We start from the raw sequence: 27,775 nt of genomic DNA on the forward strand, positions 1-27,775 counted from the left end.
AAACGGAAGAAATCAAGGTCGAAGTTTTGTAAGCCGTACGGAGAAAACACGTTGCTGCTGGCATTCAACGCAAACGTATAATCTATTTTGTTTTTATTGAAGGAACATAACTCAAATAAAATCCTAATCATTGACCGCTATTCACCATATTACTGATTTTGGGGGGTTCCCTTGCACGCTTAACACTTATTGTGAAAGATTGGCGGATGTTTGCCCTGTATACCGCATTCGTGCTTTACGTCGTTTAAACTTTCGTTCCAGTCCTGTAACAGAACGATTCGCCTGTAATGTAAGTAGATATACTTTCATTCTTCCCTTTTTTTTTCATTTTTTCTTCTAACATGCGTTCTTTACGTATGTAAATGTTAAAATGGGTACGCGTTTAAATTTACATTTAAACAGGTACGTTATTCGACAAATTCAGTGCAATGAAATTGGATTTGTAGGATTTTACGAGTGTTTTCATTTGTTTTTTAACTTGAAGGTAATTTTGTTTTTGGTGGTTTAACAGTGCAATTTTAAATGGCTACTAATTTCAATTGACTTTGCACCAGGTACAATATTCGACAAATCGAATTCCCTCAAATTCGGTTAAATCAAAATTTAAATTATAAAAATAAAAAAAACCTAAAGCTAATTGTGTTTATGTAGGGGTTTAAATGTTAAAAGTTTAAATGGGTACATGTTCAAATTAACTTGTGAAGCAGGTACGTTATTCGACAAATCCACCTCCCTTCGGTTTAACGAAATTGGATTTTAAAATCTTTCGAATGTTATCATTGTTTTTTAACTTGAAGCTAAATGTTTTAATATGTTGTTGTTAATAAGCAGATCAAAACAATTAGAACAAGGTTTGGTTGTAACTTTGACCCATTGATTAATTGAACAATAGAAAGTTAACTATACATTTACAAAACGTTTAATATTTTACTTTCATTTTATAAATTATCCACTTTTTAGGATATCGTAACGTTCCACAATTTAGCTTAAGTCGGCATGGACAATCGATATGTTTGAATAATGAACTACGAATGTAGCAATCGTGATTCCTTACACTCTCAGGTGGTTTCGATGTTATTTGTGTGTGCCTTTGCTGGCGGTCACCGTCGGACTCTACCTGCTACCTTCGCCCATTGACCCCAAGCCACACGTGTAAGTACGGGTTCGACTTTTAATCTTCAGTTTTTACACACTTTGACACGTTAAAATTGACTTTCTTTAGGCTTCCTGGTCCACCGCCAGCCCTTGAGGGTCCGCTGGCTGTCAACACGCGTTTGCAGCGAGGTCGCAGACTCTTTGAGGGAAAACTACATGGACCAGAATCCTTTGCTGCTGACGAGCAGGGTGAGTTTACAAAAACGTGTCTGTCATTGAGTGCGTTTAAAAAAAGTACAATGTAAAGAACAGGTATATTTGTGTATTTTGTGTACACGAATAATACTTGTATTTTATCAGGTTCACAATGAAAGTCGATACATTTTACTCATGGGCCTCGCCTAGAGGGAGCTAACAAAATTGTCAGCCATTTTTTGCAGTGTTGGGCGCTCTGCTGAAAAAAGGAAATCGTTACAGTCAACAGTTAACTATGGGTTTTCTAAAAGAAAAAATAACATTGGTATGACAGTTCATGTATTTTTGCCTGGTATTTAAGTCAATGATTACTATTTTTTTGACCAAATTAGTTTTTTGACCACTTGGAAGCACTAAATATTACACACTGTCCCTTTAAACTGCTTATAAATAGCCATATGATAAACGAAATAGAGGAAAATGTGTACACCAAGAAGTGAAACCTTCATATTTCTTGGCTTGTGCAATCTTCAGAGCTTGCAAACGAACACACCCGAGACACTCCATATCCGTTTTGTCTGCGGGCTTCAAATCACTCAAGTATTTTCTTCTCCATTTCCGGGTACTGTCCAAGACGTTTAGTTTTTTTTCCTTGCACAGTAGAGTTAAGATCGTAAGCCCGTACCAGACACGAGCTGCAACGGAAATTTGTGTCGTGTCTGGGCTAAAATGTAAATCATTGCCTCGGGTTCGGCCCGGGCTTCTCTCCTGTGGACTTTAAAAAAAATGATCTTCGTCATTATTCCGTCTTAGTTCTTAGTTTATTTTTCTCTGTGGGGGAACGACACACGAGATTCATTCCGTTCCCCTTTCATGTAACGCAACACAAGTTCAGATACACGCAAAGCCCGGTTGAATGATAAAAATAAAATACAAAAACCCTACTCCTCACAAGAAGAAAAAAGACCTCACAGATAAAGTGTGAAAATTTGGGTTTGCTTCTGGCTCAGTGCCTCAAATTAAAATAAATTTGTCGGCCTCGGCTGGTTATTTTTTTGGGCCCAATCTTCCTTCGGTGTATTGCAAAAATAACTCTACAAATAAAAGTATCAAAATTTAGCACACTTTGAAAAAACAAAACAAAACAAAACAGAACATGTGGTTGTTTAAAACTGGCAGTGGCAAACCTTTACCAGAAATCTAACGCAATCGTTGGAGCCGTTTATTCACGCACATAGACCTAGTCTCACTTCAAGATAAATCGGCCAGAGAGTAAAAAATACTAGTCTCGAGTCAAGATTTTGTTGTTGTCTATATGTGAGATGGAGGTTCTTAAGGGGCGTAAAGCGGAAGGGTCGGTAGTTATGCGATGGGTTTCCTCAATGTTCTCTGGTTGATTAATGGTATTCCGCAAATACAGCTACCGTGTGTGGTTTGTAGTAGCATCTGGCTTTGGCAACAGCCAGTGGACATATTTAAAAGTGTAGATTGATAGATAGATAGATAGATAGACACTTTATTCTAGATTGTTGTATGTTCGTTCCATGTTTCTCTTGTGCTTCTCAACATTGTCTCAGGGGCTACACAAAACGGTGTGGTGGGCAACATTTGGCCTGCGGGACTCGAGTTTAACGCAGGTGTTCTAAAAAGTCACTATGATAATAGTTGCAAGTTGTTTGTTATGATTAAAAAATGCATTTTTGGTAAATTGGTGTCACCACAAAACATTTAGTTTTTATCCCACTTTAGTTAGCATGGGGATGGTCCAACACGTAAAAAGCGGTAGTTTTAGTAGGTACGTTTTTACTGTAAATTCTGTGCTCACGTTTGCCCCATTAATTATTTTGTTCGTGTATGAAGCACGCCCCCTCCCCACGTAAAGCCTACAGTTAACTACTGGTGACACAACCCCATATATTCATAAAAACTGACTCCCTGATTTCAGTATTTTATTTTATAGTTGTAAACAGGGATCGACCGATGCCGATTTTTGAAGTGCTATTCGTTTGCTGTAAAATGGAAAAAGTTTGGCGCAAGAAATTTTTAATAATGAAAATAGAAACTAAAAATATTTATTATAAATTAAAATAAAACTTAAATAGCTTTCTGAAACCCATAGCAGTAATAAATGAGAATTTCTGTCGCTTATCCAATCAGAAGGTGCGGGGTGGGTAGCAGGAGGGAGGACGAGGGGAGAGGAGGAGTTTTTCAAATTTAATTAATGAGAGAAGACCCTTGAGTGGGGAACAATGAAGCAAGAGAGAGACTCAAAAATCGGCTCGTGAATGAGGAAAAAAAAGCCGATACCGATACCGCCGCCAATAATCGGTCCACCTCTAGTTGTAAATATGGCTTGGATGTGAGTATATATAGTAGGGAGATCATCAGAATATCAGTAAGGATAAATAATGTGTTCTAATACTCAGTGCTTGAGATGGCACCCCAGTAACTGAATTTAGTTATATATTTTAGGTTTATATAAACACACCCACCCTCATTTTGTTGTTTTATTCTGCGTTGTGTTGTTGGATATTGAGGGCTGTATGGTACTTCACGAGCAAAGGAACACGTTACTCCCAACACTGTACAAGGGTACTATTTGTGTTTTATCCGCTCTACACTGACTGTTTTAATGACTATAACTCTCTCTTTCCGTTTTGTTTTCAGGGAACGTGTACACAGGCACAGTGGACGGGAAGCTGTGGCGAATCGGACCGGACGACAGCCTGACTTTCATCACACAGATGGGGCAGGACATGCCCGAATGCGGTCTGTGGTCCCGATCTTTTCTCATGAGCCAAACGAGCTCACGTGTGACCCTTTGGCTTATGTGCATTTAGGTACCAGCATGTATTTCGAGCCGAAGTGCGGACGTCCTCACGGCGTGCGCCTAGATCGCCACGGCAACCTGATCGTGGCTGATGCTTACTTTGGGCTGCACAGTGTGGACCCTCACACTGGGCACAAGACGCTGCTGGTCGCCAATAAGCAAGGTTGAAAATCTCTATGGTTGACCTAAGGCAGGGACGGGAAAACTTTTTGAGTAAAAAACTGAAATTGTGTGACAAAAGTTGACGTTTCTAGTCTGAAAATTACAGTCGTTTTGTGGTGTTACTGCTTTTGTATTTTTATTGTATTACTGAGGTAGTATTTTTTGGTATTATATCAGCAGTGGGGTTTTTTTTTTCAAAATGAAAGCAAAATAATATATTAGGTCCCTGTTTTTCAACACAATATTCAATTTTGCAGTAATTCAGTGGTATTTCTCCAGTAGTACTTCTGCATAAGAGAATTACTGTAGTAGTATTTTGTAGTATTTCTATTTATTTTTCCTTTTTTAAAGAAGGAGAATAATACAATAACCCTCTGCTTTCGTGCACTAAATTTGATCTTTAGTTTTGTAGCAATTTTGTAGTACTTTTGTTGCATTTCTGTATTAGGGTATTACTGTAGTAGTATTTTTTTTAGAATTTCTGCAGTATTTTTATTTTCAAAATGAAAGCAAAATTATACATTAGGTCCCTTTTTATAAGCACTAGATTTTATAATATATTTTTGTATTAATTTTAAAATATTTTTAAATATGTATTTAGTATAATTTTTGCAGTATTTCTGTAGTAGAATTTTTTGAGTCTTCTTGTATATTTGAAAGCAGAATAAAGGTCCCTGTTTTCAAGCACTAAATTTAATATTTAGTTTTGTTGTAATTTTGTAGTATATTTGTTGTAATTTCAGTATTCTAGAGAAGGCTATGGGCGCCACCAGGTTGTGGTGTGTCTTTCCCAAGACACACCACAGGAAATGGTGCCCCTACGACTCTAGTGGCTAAGGGATCCAACCAACTATTACTGTAGTAGTATTTTTGTAGTATTTCTGTCGTATGTTTTTTTCTTTTTGGAATGAAAGCAAAATAATACGTTAGTTTCCTGATTTTAAGCACTTAGTTTTGTAGTACTTTTGTAGTATTCCTGTCGTTGTATTTTTGTTGCACACACTCAAAGGGACAATGGGGACCAGATTTTTTTATTAGTAGTACTTCATTTACTATTATATATTTTGTCATTATACTTTCGTACAGTAGGCTGAACTAAAATGCCTGCCGGGCCACATGCGGGCTGTAGTCTGCCCATACATATATTCGTTTTTCATTTAAATTTTATTTTTTTTCCTGCAGGCGCAGCTGGCGTTCCCTTCGCCTTCCTAAACGGCCTTGAAATTTCGCCCCAAACAGGAATCATATACTTCACTGACTCGTCTAGTCGCTGGGGGCGCAGACATGTCAAGCTGGAGGTTAGACGGAACCATTAAAACTTATACATGGTTAATGAGTTAACTTTTAGTTATTTTCTGTTTCTTAAAAGGTGTTTGTATCTGTTGTATCTGTATCAATTTAATATAGGGGAACTAATGTACTCAGGAAAGTGACTAAATAGCACATAAACACTCATTTAAGTGCAAATGCTTTTTTTCTGCTTTTAATTGTTTTGTTAATGAAAATGTTTACCTAAATTTGCTGTTGGATTTCATATTTATTATAGTAAGGAGCCAAACGGTCGTCTGCAAAGACAATCATGTGTTATCTATTTGATATATATATTTTGATCCTGGTGGTAATTGATACATTTGAATCATTGGGAATAAAAAGATGAGTTCAGTATCAAAAGTTATGAGAGTCATGCACCACCACACATGAACACAATCCTATTTTGCTTTAAACCGTGCGTCGTGACTTCTATTTTCAAGCACATGACATCGGAATAGGTGTCTCCTTGTATTTTCTCTGGCTGATAAATGTTAGTCAGCATATACAGTGGGAAACCTGACTTTGGCGACATCCAGTGAAAATATTTAAAACTTTAGGTCATTGTTTGGAGTGAAGTGTTCTTTTCTCTTGTGCTTCTCTCAGGGTTAAATCTGTTAGCAGGCCTGATCTATGTTTGATACCCCGGCTTTAAGTTGTATAAATGAATATGAATGTATTTCTGTCCATTTTAATTGTAATGTTTTGAAATATACGTATATATTTCTAAATGTAATGGGTATTTTATACTCAGATTGACTGAGTCATTTCATTTATTTATTCATTCACTGCCAGTGGACCTTTAAGGTTTTTGATTCCCACCAAGGAATTGAATGCGTTGATGTAACTTTATAGAACCTGTCATTGTATTATTAACATAAATTAAGTTGTGACATTTAATCAAGTAACAAATATGATAGGGACTAATGTGAAATCCTCTATTTGATTTCCAATTTTATTGAAGGTCATCGAGTTAAACCGCCTTGGCCGTCTTCTGTCCTACGACCCCAAAACGGGCGCAGTCGGCGTCCTGCTGGATTCCTTGTACATGCCCAACGGCATCGCTCTGGATCCCGACGAGCGCTTCCTCTTATTGGCCGAGACCAGCATCGGACGCATACTCAAGTGCGTGTGCAGCATTCACATTTGCAGCACGGTTGGCTGAAGTTGTCAGCGTGCAACTTCTCAGGTTTTGGCTGCGAGGTCCAAAAGCGGGTACGACCGAGACAATGTTGGACAACATGATCGGCTACCCCGACAACATCCGCCTGAGCCGGCGAGGGACCTTCTTGGTGGGCATCACTACGCCGCGGCTGCGCTCCTTCCTGCCTCCTTTCCTGGACGCCATCGCGCCGTACCCGGCCGTCAAACGCTTCATGGCAAAGGTGAGTGCAGGGGTCTTCTTCTCCGAGACAGAATATGTGTAATACATGTAACAGCATGACATATAGTATATACATATTGCATCAATAGATACATTGTGTCTATCATAATTCCTTTACCATCACTGGAGAGACAGAGAGAGATGAGGCTTACATACAACGTCCGCGCACATCGAAGTAATGTCTGTATCTGTTGCGCAGGTTATACAGATTGCATGTTTGCAGGGAAAATCACTTTTAATTTTGTCTGTGTTAAATTTTTCTTTTAATATAGTGCTCATTCTGTTGAACTGGCGTGAGCCTGCAGTTTTGAGACGCTAGTGATGCGTTCAGGGACCTTTAGTAAATATGATAGCTTGTCTCCTTTTTGTATTTTGCAGTTAAATGGTGTTCAAAATCACTCTATCCTCACTGTATTTTTATATTGTGAAAATGTTGAACTTAGCCTAGTTCATTTGTATTTATTCACCAGAGGTTCGGCATCCCCACTTCAAACGAGTAAAACCTGGACACAACATATCCCAGTGGTTGTTGGAAATTTAGATAACAATTGATAGATAGATAGATAGATAGATAGATACTTTGTTCATCCCCGAAGGGAAATTCACATTTCCAGCAGCATCCCTGAGCTGAGAACAATCGAGAACAATCGAAAATAACACGGGAGCTGCTGGAGTGGCTGCCATTCGTGACGGCGCCGGAAGAAAAGATTCAATTTGAATCATTTACAAACAAACAAACAATTGAATCATGTACAAACAAACAAACAAAATATTCATGTTTCAATAAGTGGAGTGTTAATAAAATATTTCTGATACTGATATAACCAGATAAAACTAATTTTAAGTTACCTGTCCAAATGAATGTTGTGCCATCTCACCTGTGTGTACTTCTAAATTATTTCTCGCGCCCCCCGAAGTCAATCTTGTGTATATATATATATATATATATATATATATATATATTATTAAGAAGCTGTAGGGAGCTGACATTGGCCTATTTCTGCTAAGGGTACCCCATAAAAAATAAAACCACGTGAATGGCTGTGCACAAAAAAATGAATATGGTGCGGTGTGGTCACTTTGAGTCTGTAGCTTGTAATATTTCTTGTGCTTTGTAGCACTCTTTTTCGGTTGCACCATACAGGAACATCCAGTGGTCATCTCTTACACAGCATCCTTTTAATATATGTATATATATTTGTAATTGTTTTTACTATTATAAATATACATAATGAAACCATATACAGTACTTACATAATTCAATATAATTGCTGCTTAATTATCAGTAAAAAAGGACATGTTGAATGATTATTTTTAATGTATAGAATGGGTGGTAATGCACCAAAGTGGTGGAAGCCAACTGCTGTTAAACCCAAAGAAGAATGTATAGAATATTTGAAGGAAGCCAATGCTCTGGATGACAAAACAGGGACACAATAATTAGGCGATTATACTCTCTTATTCAGGAGTCACTAACCTTTTTGAGGCTAAGAGATCATTGTTATTACTGATTGGTGCTACCAGTTGGATAAGTCTATCTTAAATAACATGTTATCTGTTTTTTTTTTTTTTTTAAATGTTATCATATTACCAGGTTGTTATCATTAGAGGTTAAAATGGGCTCAGTCAACCTCTAAACATCATGCCAGTTGGAAATCAAATTTCCTAGAAAAATCGCAATGGCCCTAAACCAGTCCGCTGGCTACTCTGGTCGTTTTGGGTGGTTACTTGGTGCCCACGGCACCATGTTGGAGAACCCTGCTCTTATTCATAATGAAATGTGTTTGGTCTCGAATGTTTTTGCTTTTGTTGAACCAACAACTTTTCTTCCAAAAGGGATTGAGTTATCAGACCTTGATGTTGGTAGGTTCTCCATTGAATACTTGTTTTAGTGAAAGGTAGTCAGGGAAAAAAGTATTTAAATCACTAAAACCAAATGGTTGCAATATGGATTATTTGGTGGATTCATCAACTTCTCAAAACATTTACCAGAACTTGGATATTACTTGTCCTCATCACAATGACTGACGTATAACTGTCAAATTTTGTGGAAACATTTACTTTGAACTCCCAGCGGAATCACTACAAAGGTGTCGACGTTATTATAGTGGTCGGCGCATCCTAAAACTTTCATTTTTGTGCTCCTTTTTTCAGGTGGTGCCGCTGAGCTGGTACAACATGCTGCTCCCACGTTATGCTATGGTCCTGGAACTGGACCCTGATGGCCGTCTGATAGGCTCCATGCATGACCTTGAAGGACGCCTGACTTGGGCCATCAGTGATGTGTTCCAGCACGGCAAGCGCACTTTCCTGGGCAATACTGACTTGCCCTTCCTGCCTGTCGTCAACCTCGACTCCTGATGGGGGAGGTTTGGACACAAACACGTTTCGGACTTTAAAAGAAGCTAAAGAGGAATTCACTTGGTTCTACGTTCTTAGCTGTTGAGGAAAGCTGATTTAAGTCTTCTTTTCCAGGGTTCTCTTCCTTTTAACCAGTATTCTGACACTACTTTGTTTCGTAGTAGTTAATTCAATCGTATTGGTCAAATATCTGGCTGCCCTAACAAGACTGTAGATTTGAAGTTGTTGACATGTTCCCCACTACAGTAGCTTTAATGGAAACCAGTTTGTATGTAGTGTAAGGTAGTAGTTCAGTTGTACAACGTTCTAATAAAAAGTTGCACCACTCTAAATTAGTTTGACATTATAAATGTAGTAAAAGCTGCTGTTTGTAATTTGTAACTTAAGTATGACCTGCTGCCATCCCCTGGCTTGTGTCATCATTGCAGCCTCAAACGCGCATTCACGGGCATTTCTTACACGTGCTCGATATTTCCTTTTCATTTTTCTTGAAGGTTTTTGGTTGGGGTTTAGATTCTACTTGATTCGGACTTTCCTTCCACAATTTTCCTGCTACACTGAAAAATAAAATGATGTCACTTTCGACACTCAATCCAACCCCCGTGTGCTTCGAGATAAAAGCAGATGAGCACACTTGAAAATTAAGCATAAGGTCTTTTTGAACTTATTAAACAATGCACTCCACCTTGAAAAATCAACCCAACAAATATGACAAGAATTACATTAAATATATATTTTATTTGCACAAAAACGAGAAAAAAGTGCATAAAATCAACAAATGAGACATTCTGTATGGTTTCACAAACGAATCAGTCTTGCAGGAATAGCAAAACTCATTTCTGCAACTTTAAAATATTCACAGTTGGAAAAGTTTTTCACCCTGTCGTCCTGAAAGCGGTTCCCAAACTCGGGTCAACAGCTGGATATTATAACAAAAGGTATATTATTACAGTATTTGTAAGATTTGGACTAAAATTCCATGGAGCAAATGCAGGGTTGGGAAGATACATTATTGTTCCAAAAGCATTTTAAATGGGGGCAAACGCAACTTAATCAAATCAACATTTTACTTTATTAAAACAAGAAATTCTTTCAAGAATGTAAAGTTGTAATATTTAAATACATTTTCATGACTTGCATGAATCCCTATATGATTTAAGTAATAGTTTTTGGAAGTCAAATCTGCTGAAAATTGGATGAAAAACCCTTGAACACAGCTTTCAAGAAACCGCTAATCATTCACACATCACGTCGCTTTTCCTGCATGAAACCTTCAACAATGATAAATATCAGTAGCAAAGCAAGAGGAAATCTCTTGACTCGTGACCATTTTTGTGTGGAAAATGTATGAAAAAAAAAAAGAAATGTACTTAATTGTGAGTAAGTTGTGTTTAAACTGCACAGGGGTTTGGAAACAAATCTGTCCAGCAGGATGCTAGTATAAAGCATTTGGATATGTCATTTTTTCCTTCTTCCCTCTTCAAGACACAGCAGACAAAAAAAGCACATTTTGACACCACACCGTTACTAATGGAGCTCCATTTTTAGCAACTTGTCATCATCGCGGCAACAACTCTTTCATCTGTCCCTCAGTCCACAAAAGAGACCGTAAAACAAGGCAAGAAGACGGGAAGATGCGCTCGTTCACTTGACGGTCCGTCGCATTCTGCTCAATTTGCCGCGGTGGCTGCTAAACATCTGGTGCGGCTCAAACTTGAAGCTGTCGAAGACCAACAGAAATGCGAGTCAAAATGCGCTTTCACAAAATAAATGCAAACAATGTAAAACACAACTGTGATTTTTAATCTATACAATGAAAAAAAAAAACCTAAACATTGCTCCTTAATCCAATTGAGATCGCAACAATAGCTGTAAATGTCTTTCGATTAAAATAGAACTTATTTGGAAAATGTTGTTGCTGCTTAATGTTATCGCACTACTTTTCATTTCATTATTGTCACGTTGCACTGTTACTACAACTAAGCACTACCTCAATTTGGGCATAATTCTTAACATTGGTATCAGACATGACTATTTTCACCTTCATTTCAAAAAAAAAATGACACAAGAACGACTTCTAGTATATACTTGCATATAAGCCAACATCAAATATAAGTGACCCCCTAAAACTGCTTTAAAATAGCCACATGCTTAAGGAATTTCAACATAATAATAAAGCGTGTACCAAACTATCGTGGTAGTAATAAAAACAACATTTTTAAACCATTAACTGTACTGATCAGCAGCACATCAATGACACTCATACAGCATTTTTTATATTTCGCAATCTTTGTATTATTTAGCGTGATCGTTGTCACCGTTTTCCACTTTTCCTTCCCCTTATCACACACTTCCATGGGACCCATTATTATGGGTGGGAAGAAGAAATAAAACCAACAAAATCATAATAAAACGATTGTGTTCCCTTTCTAACTCAATCAGGACGCCACTGATTGACTTCCCAGGAAGAAGAGATCAAAGGCCTGTGGACCCACTAAAAACGGCTCCACAACCTACATTTGGGTCCCGACTTACTAGTTGAGAACGACTCCTGGAGTGTCATGTCTAATCTTGTTGCAAATAAAGTTGACTACTTTGTTATAAACGACTCTAAAAATAATTATTTCATTAGCACTAGAAGGAAGGCCATGAGCAACACTTTATTGCTGACCAACGCTGGTAATTCTTTGGAAACTCACCGAGTGTCATAAACTCCCGGCGATCGGCAAGTCTGTCCTGTGCAGGACTGCAGCATCATGAGCCGATGGTTCATCTTCTCCAAAACCTCCTGGTCAATTGTCTTGGCAATGTTGGTGAGCTGGAAGGGATCCGCCGTAAGGTTGTAGACCTCCACAAACACCTACGGACATATGTCCAGCTTTCACACCTCAGGAGACAAAGAAATAAATCGAAATCGGTACCTCGTTGTCGTCAAACTCGCAGTACTGCAGGTTGGCCGAGGGCGCCACAGTGCGCACGCACGCGTAGGTGTTATTGTACGAGTCCTCGCACACGCAGTCTGGGAAGCACTCCTGGATTCAGGAAAAGAAAAGTGTGTTCACGTAAAAAGAACTGGACGAGGGCAGAAATGGAACACTTAAAAACCATCTCCCAACATCCAGCACGGACAAAAACTCTTTATACCGACACGCCTGGGCCCAGAAGGGGGCAGGCTGGGTCGGAAACGTTGCTTCCTTCTCCTTCGTACTCCACCAGGATGTCACTCCTCCATGTGCTGCTGTTCACTTTCCCCAACTGTAAAGGAACAAGCGAGTCGAAGCGTCATTGATGCGTTCAAAGATTAGAAGGCACTTAAAATGAAGGAGTTGGAACTTACAAAAACAGAGACAAGCCAAAGAACAGCATCATGATTGGACGATAGGGACAATAATCTAAACAGATCCTGATGGTCAAACAGTGTACAGCAGTGCGCCCCAATTAACACCCAACTGGGCTCCTATGCAATCTCCTTTGCAGATGTCGTTGAGGAAAATTGTATTGATTTTATTCATGTATGAAACCGTATTTATTCGTTCATTCTGAACCGTTTCTCATGGTATAGAGCAGGGGTCTCCGACCATTTAAGGGTGAAGGGCACCCAGTTTAAGATAACGTATCATGTTCTTTGTTTTACCAGGTCAATTATTGGGAGTAGTGTTAGATAGACTCAGCAAACCACTAATAACATCACAAAGATCCAGCACTGGTGAGCTATTTTTGAAACAGGTCCGCAGGCACCTCAGCTGTCCTTGTGGGCACCATGATGGAGGCACCTGGTTTCAGTGAAGAGAATGTGTGTTTGGCTGCTCAGGTGCATGTCCAATAGTTCAGAGCAACTCCAGAATATAGTCCCACAAGGATGTTTTGAACAGGCCGTTTGCGCCATTTGATCGTATCATGTATTTGCCTTAATACGTTCTACCAATAAGTCCATGTTCACAGAAGAAGGAATGATCCCTATCTAAGGACCAAGCCCTCTAAGTCTTGGTCCATAAAAGTGTGAGATCTTCATTGTTCTAGGACATTGTCCCAGAATGTGATTTCTCAGGGTAAATAAAAAGTATCAGCACGTACTATCAACTCTGCTTTTGGCTTCAAGTTCTTCTCCTGATCCGGAGGTCTCGTGTTTGACGACAAAACAATGTCCAATAATAAAAACGGAAGAAACTCTTCAGTCATCCATCCGAGACCATGGCGGGACTCACCAGAACAGGCACAAAGGAAGTGCCGTCCATCTGAGTCTTGCTGACGTTGACTCCCGCCAGGTCCAGCATGGTTGGGCCCAGGTCCACATTGGCCACCAAAAACTGACAATGTACAGATATTGTTAGTGCCGAGGTTTTGGTGTTTTGAAATTATTTATACATATATTTAGCTGGGAGAAGACGCGGGTGTGTCACCTGGCTTGTCTGGCAGGCTTTGATGTTTGGTCCTCGCACCATGAGAGGAACACGGATGTCAAACTCGTAGAGCTGCCGCTTATCCAAAGGGAGAGAAAACTGACCTGGAAGTTAACCCAACACGTGTGCAAGATATTAATCAAATACAAAATTTAACATAAAAAAAAACCCGTTTTAATTCCGAATGTATTCATCCAATTTGCGGAGTGCCCGTTTGCTAGTTGCTGTCGTCTAAAATGACCTCAAATTTGCTCATTTTGAAGCAGAGCTGTGAGTGGTCATTGCCCGAGGTCTGTGCAAGTGTGTGGTTATTTTCAATCGCTAGCAAGACGCCAATTGGCTAAAAACAGGTTCTTTTGACTGCTTCATTCGTGTTTTAAGAACACAATAATGACAATTGTGCAGCATTTAGACTGATGGTCAGGCTAAGAACATTTAATTTGGCAAATTATTCATTTGGCTTGACTCCCACCTTAGAGCAATATAATAAATAGTTGGCATTCATGGGCAACTTTGATGCTAGGGAAACTTAAAAGCATGGGTCACAAACTCGCAGCCCAGGGGCCATTTGGGGCCCTCTGAATGATAGTCTGAGGCCTGCGCCTTAGTGAGAAAGTTAAAAGGACTGTGTGTATTATTTAACCACTACGGTTGTACGACCTGAAATGAGTGTGAAAAATCACAATTAAGAATGAAAATTACAGACTCTTAAGTAACCATAAAAAATTTTTTATTCTAGTTTCTTGTCCAGCCTTTCGACCATTAGCAGCAAGATGGTGGACAATCATGTCAGCTCTCTATACGTGAGGCTCATGTTGTACAAAATGAATGCAAATATCTCAACTTGACAGTATTTTAAAAAATTCACATCTTTATGATTTTTCATGTATTTTTGCTACATGTCAAAATCATTATTCTTTTGTTTTTAAATTACATTTTATCACTAAGAGGCACTGAAGAATACACACTTTCCCCTTCAAGTGCAGCCCTAGCGTATTATGGATTAATTTATTACTGATTGATGCATGTTCATATCATTAGATCTTATTTTGAGTAAGGAACTAGGAAAAAAACAATATAATACAGTGCACATTATATAATTATAATAATAATAATAATTTCCTTTGTATTGTCATTCTTTGTAACAATGTACACAGAACGAAATGTCGATACACCTGACCCGTTGTAGCGAGCCGATGCAGCCGCAGCCAACAGAGGGCGCCGCCATTTTACCAATGTTATAAGTCTTAGGTATGACTCGGCCAATGGATCAATATTGAGTCTCAAGGTCTCGCAACTAAGGCAAGCAGCCGCCGACTAGATTTTCTCCCGTAAGCAAAGTAATCCGCGGTGTATGCTGGGATATATACCGGCGTTTCATTACCTAACCAATGTGTCAATCATCATTTGAATCGGTCACTTTTGGTTCAAGTTATTCGGAGTAAAGAAGGCGGGTCCTTTTTAGAATTTACAGGCTCACATAGGCTAAAGCAGGGCAAAACAAAGCCTGCAATTGGTCAAAAAAGATGAATGTTGATCACACGTTAGGTTGCTCTACGGCCTGGAGAAAACATTTTTTTACTACTGTGGTCTGTATTTGTAAACAGGAATTATGGGGCTAAACAGACAGCTAGCAACAAGCAACGTCCATTGATGCAGATGCTTCTCGGCTGATTTTATTCTTTTATTTGTCGGCATAATTGCGTGTTTTTGAGTATGTAAATATTTTACACGGTTGGATTTACTACAACACGCACGGATGTAAGAGAACCATGGTTGCGTTTTATTATTGAACATGATGGCTGCAAGACAACTTTGGAGCCACCCCGGCCTAATGTTTTCCGGGTATCTTGTTTCAGACTGATCTTGATGTTTCTGTGATAAGTCTATTTTTAAATTCAATTCAATTTCAAGTGTTTATTGTCATCTGCACAATAAAGAACCATGTTTCCCTGCACAATGCAATTCTAACTTTGCTGTCCAGACAGTTGCCAGTGAAAAAGAAAATAGAAACTAATAAATGGTTGGCATTTTTTGAATCCCAAGAGTCTAACCTTCCTAATGATATGTGCAATGACGCATTTGAGTGATTGGTGACATCGTAAAGACAAAGTGTTTGTACGTGTCTGAGACAGGTATTTGCTTTTTTGCGAGACTTAGGAATGTTAAGGGTTTAAGAAGTTTGACTGAACTATCTGACTGTTTTGTTGATGTTCCTATTGTGGCGCCTTATAGTCCTGTGCGCCTTATGTGTGGAAAATATAGGACAAAAAACTATTTTTGGAGAGTGCGCCTTATAACCCCGTGCGAACTCGTACTAAACTGGAATGTGTTCTGAATCAACAGTGCAATATAATAGCAGGATTATTTGTCAAACAAATACCTGGAAGTATGGTCCAATTTTTGGTTTTATTGTATAATACAGTATCTAAATAAATAAAGGTTTCTACTTCGCCTGTTTCGACTATTGTTGGTCCGTTTTGGAACGCAACCCCTGCGAAAAACGAGAGTTTACTGCATAGAACGATAGCACTGCATTTAAAAAAGTGTGGGGAAAAAGACACATTTTCATAAACCCGTGTTATTTTCTGGGTTTTAAATTTACCAGTGTGGTATCCATTATCGGATGTAAAGAAGACGTAAGTGTTGTCCAGTTCTCCTTGGGCCTCTAAGCTGCTCACAATTTTCTCTACCAGGTCATCCACGGACAACAGCGTCTGCCACCTGCACCCACAGCCGCACCATTACGTGAAATGTCACAACGGCAAGAAAAGCACGTGACAGCACGAACGGACCGTTTTCTGAAGGCATTGTCTAGGAAGCCGATGGACGAGTTGCTCATAGGAGTCTTGGCCTGTCGGATAAGCCAATGCTTGTCCTGCGGCAAAGGGCAAGTGACATTGTTTATGTCGGTTCTGGTTGTAATCTCCGCTTCCAAGCACTTCCTGACCCAACCTTGCCGTGGATGTTGAAGTTAGGATCTCTGGGCGCCTTGGAGGCGTTGAAGTGGTCCCGGTACTGAGGGGCTGCGGTCCACGGTGAGTGTGGGGCCGGCGTGGAGACCATCATGAAGAAGGGCTCAAAGCTGGATTTGTAGTGCAGGAAGTCGAGAGACATGTTGGCCTGCAACACACGAGCACATTTTACACTTCTGGCTGTCTTTCGAATGACATTCAAAATGGCCAAAAAGTAAAGCCAGAATTGACCACAGACACAACGGATTTTTTTGTTCATTTGCCGTTTCAATCAACAGAACATTTTCTATGTACAGTGATCACTCGCTGCATCGTGATTTACTTTCGCGTTTTTGATACTTACCGGATTTTCATCGTGCATTGTATTCTGCAACAAACACTATACAGAAAATGCTATCACGGGGCAGGTTACGAAAGGCTATGTGTGCGCGCGCGAATGTGTGCGTGACTGTGTGCGTGATTGACAGTACACTCCAGCCTTTCTGCCCACAAGTCAACGTGTCCACCAAAAACAGACTTCAAAGCATGGCGACACCTTGTATTTGAGTGACTCGTTACATTGAAAAGAAATTTGTAAGTTAAATCCGACTCAGAGTAAAGTCAGAGGAGCGCAAAGAAATTCAGGGCAACATAACAATCCACCTCTTCTGATGGATTACTCATGAAACGGATGACCTGGAGCTACAACTTGTGGGAATCTGCTACATGAAGTTTGTATTTCAATCATCACGGAGATCTGGCTCCACCCGAATATCGTCGATGCTGGCGTGTAGCTAGCCAGCCACTCTCTACATCGCTTTCTTACACTGAAAGTAGAAGCCCTCCAATTTTGTTGTACTATTGGCCATTCATTCAACTGCAATTATGTGTTTGTATTTGTAGATCTGTTGTTGTTATTTTGTTACAGTTGTATATCATTATCTGTTGGTGATATCTAATGAAGAAATAAATGTTCCTAGTTGACTATACGGGAGCTTTTTGGAACGCAATCCTCGTGAAAAACGAGATTACTGCATTCTATTTAGGAATGGGCAAGTACTAAAACCGGGTGTTGATATTGGGCCAATACTGGGCTATATTTTGAGGTATGCGTTCTCACAATGGTGATAACACTTGTATTGGTTGCTTTGTTTGTGGCTATAAATTCAGGAGATGTGGGCATGTTTGATATATGTTTAATTTGTTCGTTGGTGATTACGATTAACAAAAATGTATCTTTACAAATATGAAAATACAAGAAAACTGTTTATTTCACACAGGCTATGCAGTACTTTGTTTTGGGGGGAAATGTCATGAGTTTATATTTAAGTAGACACTCAAAATAAGGAGAGAAAACATCAATGGATATTGAACTTGCAAGGAGAACAGGGGAGAGAGCCCAAACGTCAGATCAAAAATTGTAACCTCTTTTAAAAGCCCCCACTTGAGACCTTTCTTTTTTTATAAAACACCGAGGTTACAAAAGCAGATCTAGAGTGTGGATATCAAAGAACAGCCAGATGATTGACCGAGTAAGAAAAAAAAAGCTGTAGAAAAATAGTCGAAATGACTAAATGACATTTTGGGCAATCTCCTGCAAGTGTTCAATGTATTAAAACAGAATACACTTAGTTATGTATTAAAAGTACTAATGTCCTCACGTATTGGTGAGTATTGAAGAGTTGAGTACTCATATTGGTTTAAGAAAATGGTATAAAACCTCCTTGGTTATGTTATTTTTTTTAATGTAAAATAAATGTTCTGTGAGAAGACAGTACAATGTAAAGAATGCACAATGAGTCAAATAAAAATGTCTAACAAATAAAGTCTTTTTTTTCCCTTTAAATAATTTTACAAGCTAAAAAACAATGTTTTAGAGGAAAACGCTACCTGAGAACATTACAGCCTAGATTACTCATGGTTCGTAGACCTTTTTCATGGCCAAATTCAAGCACTTTTAAGGAATTTCAAAGTCAGCTTGAAATTTCTCCAGTATCATGAAAAGAAAAAAAATGGAGTGAATCATGTATTTTGCAAGGCCACAAAAATATCTGCGATTGATCTGTGATTTTTAATCTTGCTAGACATATGACTTTAAGATCTTGAGTAAACATATTTGTCCTTAAAACACAATACAACCCATATAGGTGTTGAATAAGAGTTGTGAAAATGAAAGTAATAAGTAGCCTAAATTTACCACTGGAAAACACTTCCTTAATTTTTTTGCATGCACATAATACATGTCCATAATTGATACATAATCCTTGGTCAAATACACATTTAATAGTGCCTTGTTAGGTGTAACATGCATCTGTCCTGTTGGGCGTGACCTGTAAGGAACGATGACGTTTCCTAAGAATATTCAGTAAAAACTAATGCCGGCTGCAGTCAATTAGGATGGGAAAAGAAATACAATAGCAAAGCAAAACCACCAGAGAGCAGTGTCTGTGTAATTTTAAGCAGACTTGTTCAAAAACATGGCAACAGTTTCAAGTGTCTACAAGCAATTCACCCAAAATTCAAGCAGTTTTCAATCCTCAAGTAAACCACATTACAATTCAAGCACTCTTAAGGATTTCAAGCACCCATACGAACCCTGAATTATCTCTATATATCGACTTGAATAAATATGATGTTCATAGATATAAAGTACAAAAGGTATCATTTAAAATGGTTCATTTTCAAAATGTAAAAACAAGGAATGACATTTTCTCACTAATATTTAAAATTACTATTAAGTGTGTATGTTGACTATTAATAGCAGACAAAAAAGAAGTGCCATATGGTAATCTCTTACCAGCAGATCCGTCAGGTAATCTTTGCTGTAGTCGCTCCCGTGCTTCTGGGCTTTACCGTTCACTGACAGCGTGTAGTTGTAATACTTTGAATTTTTCTCCTAAAATGTTAAACACATCTCAGACGTAGCAACAGAAGAACACAAGTCAGTGATTCCATAGAATTTTGTGATACCCCGGTGCGTGGACAGTCTAGGGCAGCGGTGTCCAAACTTTTCAGAACGTGGGCCAGATTTGGTAAACTGAAAATGAGTGAGGGCCATGCATTCTTTAATAAATTCACCTTCCATGAAAGGTTTGCCGTGCTTGACGATCACGGCCTCGTTGCTCGCCTTTGTAGTATTATCATTTGACTCACGGGTCCTTTTAAAATGCACATCTGTGCCGTTAAAACCGCTTCCAGTTGCTTCACCTTTTCACACCGTTCGTTTGCAGTAAGCTTTTTTGTAGTCGGCATGTTTTGTCTAGCAGTGCTTCTTGTTATTATATTCTTTTAAACACAGCCACAGTCTCTTGGCAAATTAGGCAGATACCGTTTTGGATTTTGGTAAAAATAAAACACTCCAATTTCCACGTGTCCTGGAAGCAGCAGCCCTCAGAGTCAACTTTCGTTTTTTTTGGTTTTTTACGGTTGCCATGTCGGATATGGGGTGGGCTAAAAAAACAAACAAACAAAAAACAATGGCAAGGTGGCCAAAGTACTGATAAAATGGTAATCGGTAATCTGGTAAAATGGTGATTATTTTTTTGAACAAATTTATTTGATAATGCGGTCAGTGTTACAACCGGGCCACGTATTGATTTTATTACAGGTTATTGGCCAGTAAAAAAAATTGTTCACGGCCGTAACTGTCCCCTGGGCCGGAATTTGACCATGTGTGGTCTAGGAGGATATAGGGGTGTGCCCTCCGCATTGTTAAACCTCCTTGGTGTGCACAATTTGAAAATATCTAAAAACGTAAAAAATTGACAGGTATGTTATTGTAAAGCGCAACCTCCAGTGATGGAATTTAGGTTATTTTTAGTCAGCTCCCAAACGACAGTTTTTTTGTTGCTTTAACCAGTTTACTACCAATAATAATGTATTATGCATGAAGTGAATGAATAAAAAGTGTATTTTACTACTATCTATTAGCCTTAATTTTTTTCACTTTCCAGTCAACTTTTAACCTATTTAAACTTTTATATACAAAGCAACTTTAAAGTCAGCAACACAGAATGCCTGAAAAACAAACTACACAACAAAATACAAATTAGAAATATGAACTCTTCAGACCATAAAAAAAAGTTTAAATACAATAACTATTTACAATTCAACTTCTAACCAATGTTGACTGAAACAACAAAGAACTTCTGAAAAACACGCAAAAATGTAAAATAAATTGTGCATACAAAATATTGGCATTTAGGAACACAGCATTGAGAGACTGATTCAGACTTTTCTGTCGGTGATAGACAATGCACAATGTTTTGGAACTATTCATATAAATAAAATTAGTCAAAATAAGGATAATTTTCTTGCTTGGTCTCATTTTTTTTCAATTTCCTTTTTGTCCTCGTATAACAATATCTCTCGAACCATTCCGGTGCTCATTGTGCTGCTGCGGTAGTTACACCCCCCCCAAAACCAACCCTTCTTCTGCTCAGCGAACAAAAAAACACTCCTATTAACCAGTCAACTAATTAACCAAAAGTGAGTGAAAGGATACACTATGTTGTTTTTTCAATACAAGTTTGAGACCTTGGGGGGTGGGGTGGTTAATGAGACCCTGGCGGCCCACCAGGGTCGGTATATTGTATGGGAAACACTACAAGTGATACTTGGCAAAGCTCCTAGGCAAAAATAATCCACTAGAACTTTTTCCCTACCAGTCCAACCCAGTAGCTCCAGCCAAGAGGAACGTGTTCCACCCCACCAGCTTCCTTGTGGCCATACTGCAGAAAAGGAAGAAAAAAAAACAGTGAGCCTCGTGCTGATGGCCATTGTGCTAAAAAGGGAGGAGTGAGCCTCACCTGGTTTAGGTATTTCCCAGCGAAGAAGGTCTGGTATCCTGCAATATTTTTGAGCATAGCGGGGAAGGTTTGCGGCTCCTGAGTCTTCTGCCATGCTGTGCTGCTGCAGTTACCTTCTAGCGTGTTGTTAGTGACGTGGTGGTTATGCGGGTATTTTCCTGTCAGGATGCTAGCCCGGCTCGGGCAGCACAGTGGACTGGCCACAAACTTGCAGAAAGCAGGGAGAAAGTTTAGTGTGTTTATAACAATGACACCACACACACCTTGGAGGTCGTTTACAAAGTCATTAGGGGCACTTACTGCATTTGTGAAAGAGATGCCCGCATCACCAATGAGCTTTTTGGTTTTGTTGAGTGGTGTCTAAGAAGATACACAAAAATAAAAACTCTTTACAGAACAGCAAATTCTGCTAAATATTCAATTACTCTGCACCAAATGGCAGCAGTAAACATGTTGAGTGAATTCATCTGTTTGGCATGCCAGTGAGAGTGTATAGTAATTAACTTGCCAGAGTAAATCATGTCTGACTTAACAAAAAACATTCATACATGCCAGCCAAGACGTCAATGGCATTTGGACACTTCAGCGAACTAGTACAGTAGTATAATTATTCATGAGATTTTAATATCTTAAAATAAATGACTTTTTGCCATAATATGCAATACGAAAACAATAAAAAATGCAATGTTTCAGTTAATTTGTAACGAATTCATTCTGCATTACAAAAAATAAAGAACTGTACTGTAACTTTCTGAGACAGTCCTGTATGAATATGTGCAATAGATTTTAAGAATTTGTTGGGCATGTAAGATAGAAGGCCTGTATTTTGTAACAGCTGCATAATTGTGATGCTAGACACATTTGGCGAGATCGGCGAGTAATAGAGAACAGTAATTGAGACAGGAAGTAACAAACGGATGAATTATAATCTCAGCATCAGACTGGGAAAGCATAGGGCGAAAATTTGCACATCGTGAAGATGCAAAAAAGCTAGTTTAGAAAAATTCTTAACTTGTAACTGAAACGACAGATTAGGGTAAAATCTGACAGTTTTTGACCAAGTCACTCTGGGTGATGTAACATTTTTCAAGACCTGCTCTGGTTCCCTGTCAATTTAAGATGTCATGTTGAAGTTGAGTTGGTATTATATAAAAATTTGCATTGACTTGCCCCCTCATATTTTTCTGATTTAATTTCTCTCTATGTTTCTGCTCGGAGCCTCTGCTCGGAAAATGCCACTCTACTAGTTATTCCAAGACCCAAGAAGAAGTCCTCATGTTAGAGAGCAATCGCCCTTCAGGCCCCAGTGCTGTGGAATGCTCTGCCCTCTAAGATACTGTCCGAAACCTGAATGGAAGTGTTGAAATTTAGGCTTAAAACACGCTTATATTGTATAGATTATGAGTGATATTGATCATGTACTCTTGTCCCTGGGTGAGAAGGACGACCATGATTGTTGCACGGTACATACATTTTGAGCCGTCGCACCGGCACTTGGACTTGATGTAGTACATCATCTAAAACCTGTTGTATTGGTCAAGATTTTGGGGCAGGAATTTAATGTGTAATGGTGGTCTGTTCAGACCTTTGAGACTGTTTATGACTGAATGAACTAAACATGACACGACTGTAGAGCAAGGCAAAGAACTACACCTACTTCATCCTTTTAAAAGAATCCATCTTGAAAATTCTCTAAAATATGGATATATATACGACCCAAAGAGAACAAAATAGAAGTGCCCTATTTAGAATGAACATCAGTCGTTTTGGAAACGTTGCAGAATATCAGTATGGTGATTCTCAAGACGTCTTTTCTAGAGTTACTAACTACAGAGGCGTTGAATTTCAGCAATAAACTTTTCTATATGAAATTTTGTGGGGCACGAACTAATATCATGAAGCGCTGCTAAAAATTGAGATGCCCAAGGGCAGAACCAAGAATAAGCCACACTTTGAGCACATCTTCAAGTACTGTGTGACTGGCTTAGATGGCAAGATACAAGGAGTGTGTCTTTTTTTCTTCACTACTTTCATATCTAAATGAAATGTTTAACCATTCATTTTCATTATCACTTTTTAAGGCATTACATGCAAAATAAAAAATATTATTTGTTTTAACGGCAAATAAGCAGTTATCCTGAGTTAACAAATCCTATTTATCGTCTCATAGCAGAGCTGCTGATTATTTCTGACCTCCTCAGAGGGATCCAAGAAATACTTGTTTCCTTTCGTTTTTTGGCAGGGATCGATCAATCATCTTTAACTATTGTTTTCTTTTATTGATGTTTACTAAGTTTTTTGTATTGTTACCCAATTCTAAATCTATTGCCCCCTGATCATCCTGAAAGGGGGAATACCACTTGTGAGGCCCCCTCTCAAGGTTTCGTTTTTACTCGTGCTGAGGTTGAGTTTTTCCTTGCCCACATGTTGGTTTAAGACCAGGCGGTGGAGTGATTGTAAACCTGTGCAGTCCTTTGAGACATCAGGTGATTAAGGTTTGAACAATTTTATTGACACTATTAACAGCAAATAAGACAATGTGAGGTTTGAACTATTTTTCTCGACATTTTTAACAGCAATTAAACACATTCACAATTTCATTACATCATATCCCAACATTATGAGTTTTTATCGACACTTTTAACAGCAATTAAATACATTCACAATTTAATTATATCATATTCTAACAATATGAGGTTTGAACAATTTTTATCGACACTTTTAACAGCAGTTAACCAATGTGTAAAGGGCAATACTATTGTGCAAGGGCATAGCTCTGTCTTCTCAAGTGGGATTTCTTCCCACCCTCTCAAGCAGCATCCTCCAGTCCTCTGCCCGGGATGCCCAGATGGGTCCTCTCACTTCTTGCTTCTACTTAAGGTTTTTTGGTTTGAACAAATTTATTGACACTAATAACAGAAAACAATCTTGACAATCTCAACAGCAATCAAGCACATGGGCTATACAAATAAATATGACTTGACGATATGACCTAACAAGCATTGATGTGGTCTCTGAACATGCAGCACTAATTTACCACGTTGGTTAAGACGTTGTAGAAGACAGAGGGACTGGCTGAAGGGAATCTATATTTTTGGCCTTAGTGATGTGGAAACGCACTACTGGACTGTCTCAGAAAATTAGAATATTGTGATAAAGTTCTTTATTTTCTGTAATGCAATTAAAAAAACAAAAATGTCATACATTCTGGATTAATTACACATCAACTGAACTATTTCAAGCCTTTTATTATTTGAATATTGCTGAATTTGGCTTACAGCTTAAGAAAACTCAAAAATCCTATCTCAAAATATTAGAATATCATGAAAAAGTATACAAGTAGGCTATTCAACTAATCACCTGAATCATCTAATTAACTCGAAACACCTTGCGAGGGTTTCCTGAGCCTTAAAAACACTCAGCTTGGTTCAGTAAACTAAATCACAAGTATGGGGAAGACTGCTGATCTGACTGCTGTCCAGAGGACCATCATTGATACCCTCCTGATGGAGGGTAAGACACAAAAAGAAATTTCTCAAAGAGCAGGCTGTTCACAGAGTGCAGTTTCAAAACATATCCACAAAAAGTCTGTTGGAAGGGAAAAATGTGGCCGGAAACGCTGCACAACCAAGAGAGATGACCGCAGCCTTAACAAAATTGTGAAGAAGAGCCGCTTCCAGAATTTGAGGGAGCTTCAAAGACAGTGGGCTGAAGCTGGAGTCCAGGTATCAAAAGCCACAGTTCACAGACGTGTCCGGGAAATGGGCTACAATAGCCGTATTCCCATGGTCAAGCCACTTCTGAACTCAAGACAACGGAAGAAGCGTCTGACTTGGGCTTTGGAGAAGAAGCACTGGACAGTTGCAGAGTAGTCCAAAGTCCTCTTTTCAGACGAAAGCAAGTTTTGCATTTCATTTGGAAGTCAAGGCGCCAGAGTCTGGAGAAAGGCTGGAGAAGAGCAAAATCCAAGTTGCTTGAAATCCAGTGTGAAGTTCCCACAGTCAGCAATGGTTTGGGGAGCCATGTCAGCTGCTGGTGTTGGTCCACTGTGTTTCATCAAGTCCAGAGTAAATGCAACTGTGTACCAAGAAATTTTAGAGCACTACATGCTTCCATCTGCTGAAAAGCTCTATGGAGATGAGCATTTCATTTTCCAGCATGATCTGGCACCTGCCCACAGTGCCAAAACCACCAGTAACTGGTGCACTGACCATGGCATCACTGTCCTTGATTGGCCTGCTAATTCCCCTGACCTGAATTGAGAATTTGTGGGGTATAGTTAAGAAGAAGATGAAAGACACCAGACCTACAAATGCAAATGAGCTGAAGGCCACTATCGAAGCATCCTGGGCATCAATAACAGTAATCCGTGCAAAAGGATTCCCAACCAAGTACTGAGTGCATCAATGGACATTTTCAAATGTTTGATTTAGTTTTGCTGTTATAAAATTATTTTTTTTACTTGGTCTAGGGAAGTATTCTAATATTTTGAGATAGGATTTTTGAGTTTTTTTTCAGCTGTAAGCCAAAATCAGCAATATTCAAATAATAAAAGGCTTGAAATAGTTCAGTTGATGTGTAATGAATCCAGAACGTATGACATTTTTGTTTTTTTAATTGCATTACAGAAAATAAAGAACTTTATCACAATATTCTAATTTTCTGAGACAGTCCAGTATATAACAGGTTAAGATGACACTTACACGACGTACATTGTAGGTGTTTGTAATCTACGCACATATAAGGTCCAGTCGAGTCATGTTTATTTGTCTAGCCCTTAATCACGAGATGTCTCAAAGGGCTACACAGACCACAGACTATTACCGACTCTTAAGATATTATTTCGTAAAATAACCGTTTTTCCATTGCTATGTATCTTTCTTACCATGCCCCCAATGGCGTTGTCCAAGTCGTCGGTTAGGATCAGAACAATGTTCGGTTTCCGGTACCATTTGGCAAAAGTTCTATTTTCACCGACCTGGCTGCACACTATAATGACGCAGATGAGAAGACGCTTGAACCAAAAAGGCGACATTTTCTCCTCTTCAGTCTTCTCTGTGTTTGCCGTCAAATCACGCGGCACAAACGTGTAACCGCAGTGTGAAAGAAAACCCCAACGCGTTAGGTTATTGAACGACTGATACGACGACGTGAGTGTTTGGAACGGCCTTTCACTTCCGCGTTCCGCGCTTGCGTAGCTACGGAAGCCGTCTGCCAAAGAAACTCAAAAAATAGAAATGTGGTTTAGCATCCAATATCTTTCGTGGTGATGGCGATGTATTAAACAACTATTTAACATTTGTCTCGTCTCGTGCACTCAATAATGAGACGAGGCGTGCGGCTTGAACAGGCATGCCACTGGCATGAGCAGGTAAACCCACAAAAAGGGGATACACCGCGCATGCTCCGTAACCTTGTGGAATTCTGGGTAATGTAGTGCTCATGTTATTAGGCGCATAAGATCACAGTTGTGAGGGCACTTATTTCAATGAAACACAACACTGTTAGTACCCCTATATTTTTGCACAGCACTAGTGAAAATTAAACATAACCCAACAGCACATCCAGCAAAAGCTCAGGCTTAATTATGTAGAACAATAGACAGTAGACTTTCAGACGTTTTCTTCTTCGGGTGATCAGCCAAAAAGGATTTTTCCCCGTGGATTATGTGTTGACTTTTTTCTTAAAAAAACTATTAAGTTTATTCTTGTATTTTGTAATTTATTTTTTGTTGCACTGAAAAGTCAATATTTTCAATCGACTTTTTGTTGTGTCACTTAGGGTAACCAGTTGCTCACAATTTAAGTTACTTAGGATAAAAAGGTTCGATGTTTAAATGAGGTGTACGTTTAATGGAGAGTGAAACAATAAATGCTATTAGCATTTAAGTCAAGTCACAGTTATTTGTTTAGTCCTTAATCACAAACTGTATACATTTAGTAGAATGGTAAATGGTCTGCGTTTATATAGCGCTTATCAAGTCAATGAAGACCTCCCGAAGCGCTTTACAATGTGCTTCACACCAATATATATATATATATATATATACTGGACTGTCTCAGAAAATTAGAATATTGTGATAAAGTTCTTTATTTTCTGTAATGCAATTAAAAAAACAAAAATGTCATACATTTTGGATTCATTACACATCAACTGAACTATTTCAAGCCTTTTATTATTTGAATATTGCTGATTTTGGCTTACAGCTGAAAAAAACTCAAAAATCCTATCTCAAAATATTAGAATACTTCCTCAGACCAAGTAAAAAAAATAATTTT

The 27,775-nt window shown here is 38.7% G+C and overlaps 2 protein-coding genes across 3 annotated transcripts; one reads left to right on the plus strand and one right to left on the minus strand.

The window, feature by feature from the left end:
• The first annotated feature begins 17 nt into the window (after positions 1-17).
• LOC148356777 (adipocyte plasma membrane-associated protein) lies at positions 18-11,130 on the plus strand. Of its 2 annotated transcripts, none has more exons than XM_088348740.1 (9): positions 18-289; positions 1,063-1,152; positions 1,223-1,344; positions 3,958-4,059; positions 4,131-4,283; positions 5,465-5,580; positions 6,555-6,715; positions 6,780-6,975; positions 9,129-11,127. In XM_088348740.1, coding segments are annotated over exons 1-9 (1,149 nt in total). In that variant the 5' UTR covers positions 18-287; the 3' UTR covers positions 9,336-11,127. The 2 variants fall into 2 exon arrangements, with proteins under 2 accessions (XP_088204866.1, XP_088204864.1); XM_088348738.1 differs by lacking the exon at positions 18-289 and adding an exon at positions 298-402 and having other exon boundaries at positions 9,129-11,130.
• On the minus strand, positions 10,054-26,684 carry gnsa (glucosamine (N-acetyl)-6-sulfatase a). The gene is made up of 14 exons (XM_088348737.1): positions 26,383-26,684; positions 21,798-21,857; positions 21,498-21,704; positions 21,354-21,419; positions 19,487-19,585; positions 16,691-16,858; positions 16,531-16,613; positions 16,341-16,459; positions 13,736-13,839; positions 13,541-13,642; positions 12,480-12,590; positions 12,257-12,367; positions 12,035-12,195; positions 10,054-11,055 (listed from the first exon to the last, which is right to left on the minus strand). The coding sequence occupies exons 1-14, from the start codon at positions 26,530-26,532 to the stop codon at positions 10,980-10,982; spliced, it is 1,617 nt and encodes a 538-aa protein (XP_088204863.1). The 5' UTR covers positions 26,533-26,684; the 3' UTR covers positions 10,054-10,979.
• Positions 26,685-27,775: the final 1,091 nt, after the last annotated feature.

This window comes from Urocampus carinirostris, chromosome 11, assembly GCF_059441175.1.
Source record: "Urocampus carinirostris isolate Australia breed hairy pipefish chromosome 11, RoL_Ucar_1.0, whole genome shotgun sequence".
In the NCBI taxonomy this organism is placed as follows: domain Eukaryota; kingdom Metazoa; phylum Chordata; class Actinopteri; order Syngnathiformes; family Syngnathidae; genus Urocampus; species Urocampus carinirostris.

Coding starts and splice junctions, on each gene's coding strand:
- LOC148356777 (XM_088348738.1), top strand. CDS start 371: ATGGGTACGCGTTTAAATTTACATTTAAACAG. Junction 4,060..4,130: donor GCAGGACATGCCCGAATGCG/GTCTGTGGTCCC, acceptor ATGTGCATTTAG/GTACCAGCATGTATTTCGAG. Junction 5,581..6,554: donor GCAGACATGTCAAGCTGGAG/GTTAGACGGAAC, acceptor ATTTTATTGAAG/GTCATCGAGTTAAACCGCCT.
- gnsa (XM_088348737.1), bottom strand. CDS start 26,532: ATGTCGCCTTTTTGGTTCAAGCGTCTTCTCATCTGCGTCATTATAGTG. Junction 21,858..26,382: donor ACAACGCCATTGGGGGCATG/GTAAGAAAGATA, acceptor GTATCTTCTTAG/ACACCACTCAACAAAACCAA. Junction 12,196..12,256: donor GCGAGTTTGACGACAACGAG/GTACCGATTTCG, acceptor ATATGTCCGTAG/GTGTTTGTGGAGGTCTACAA.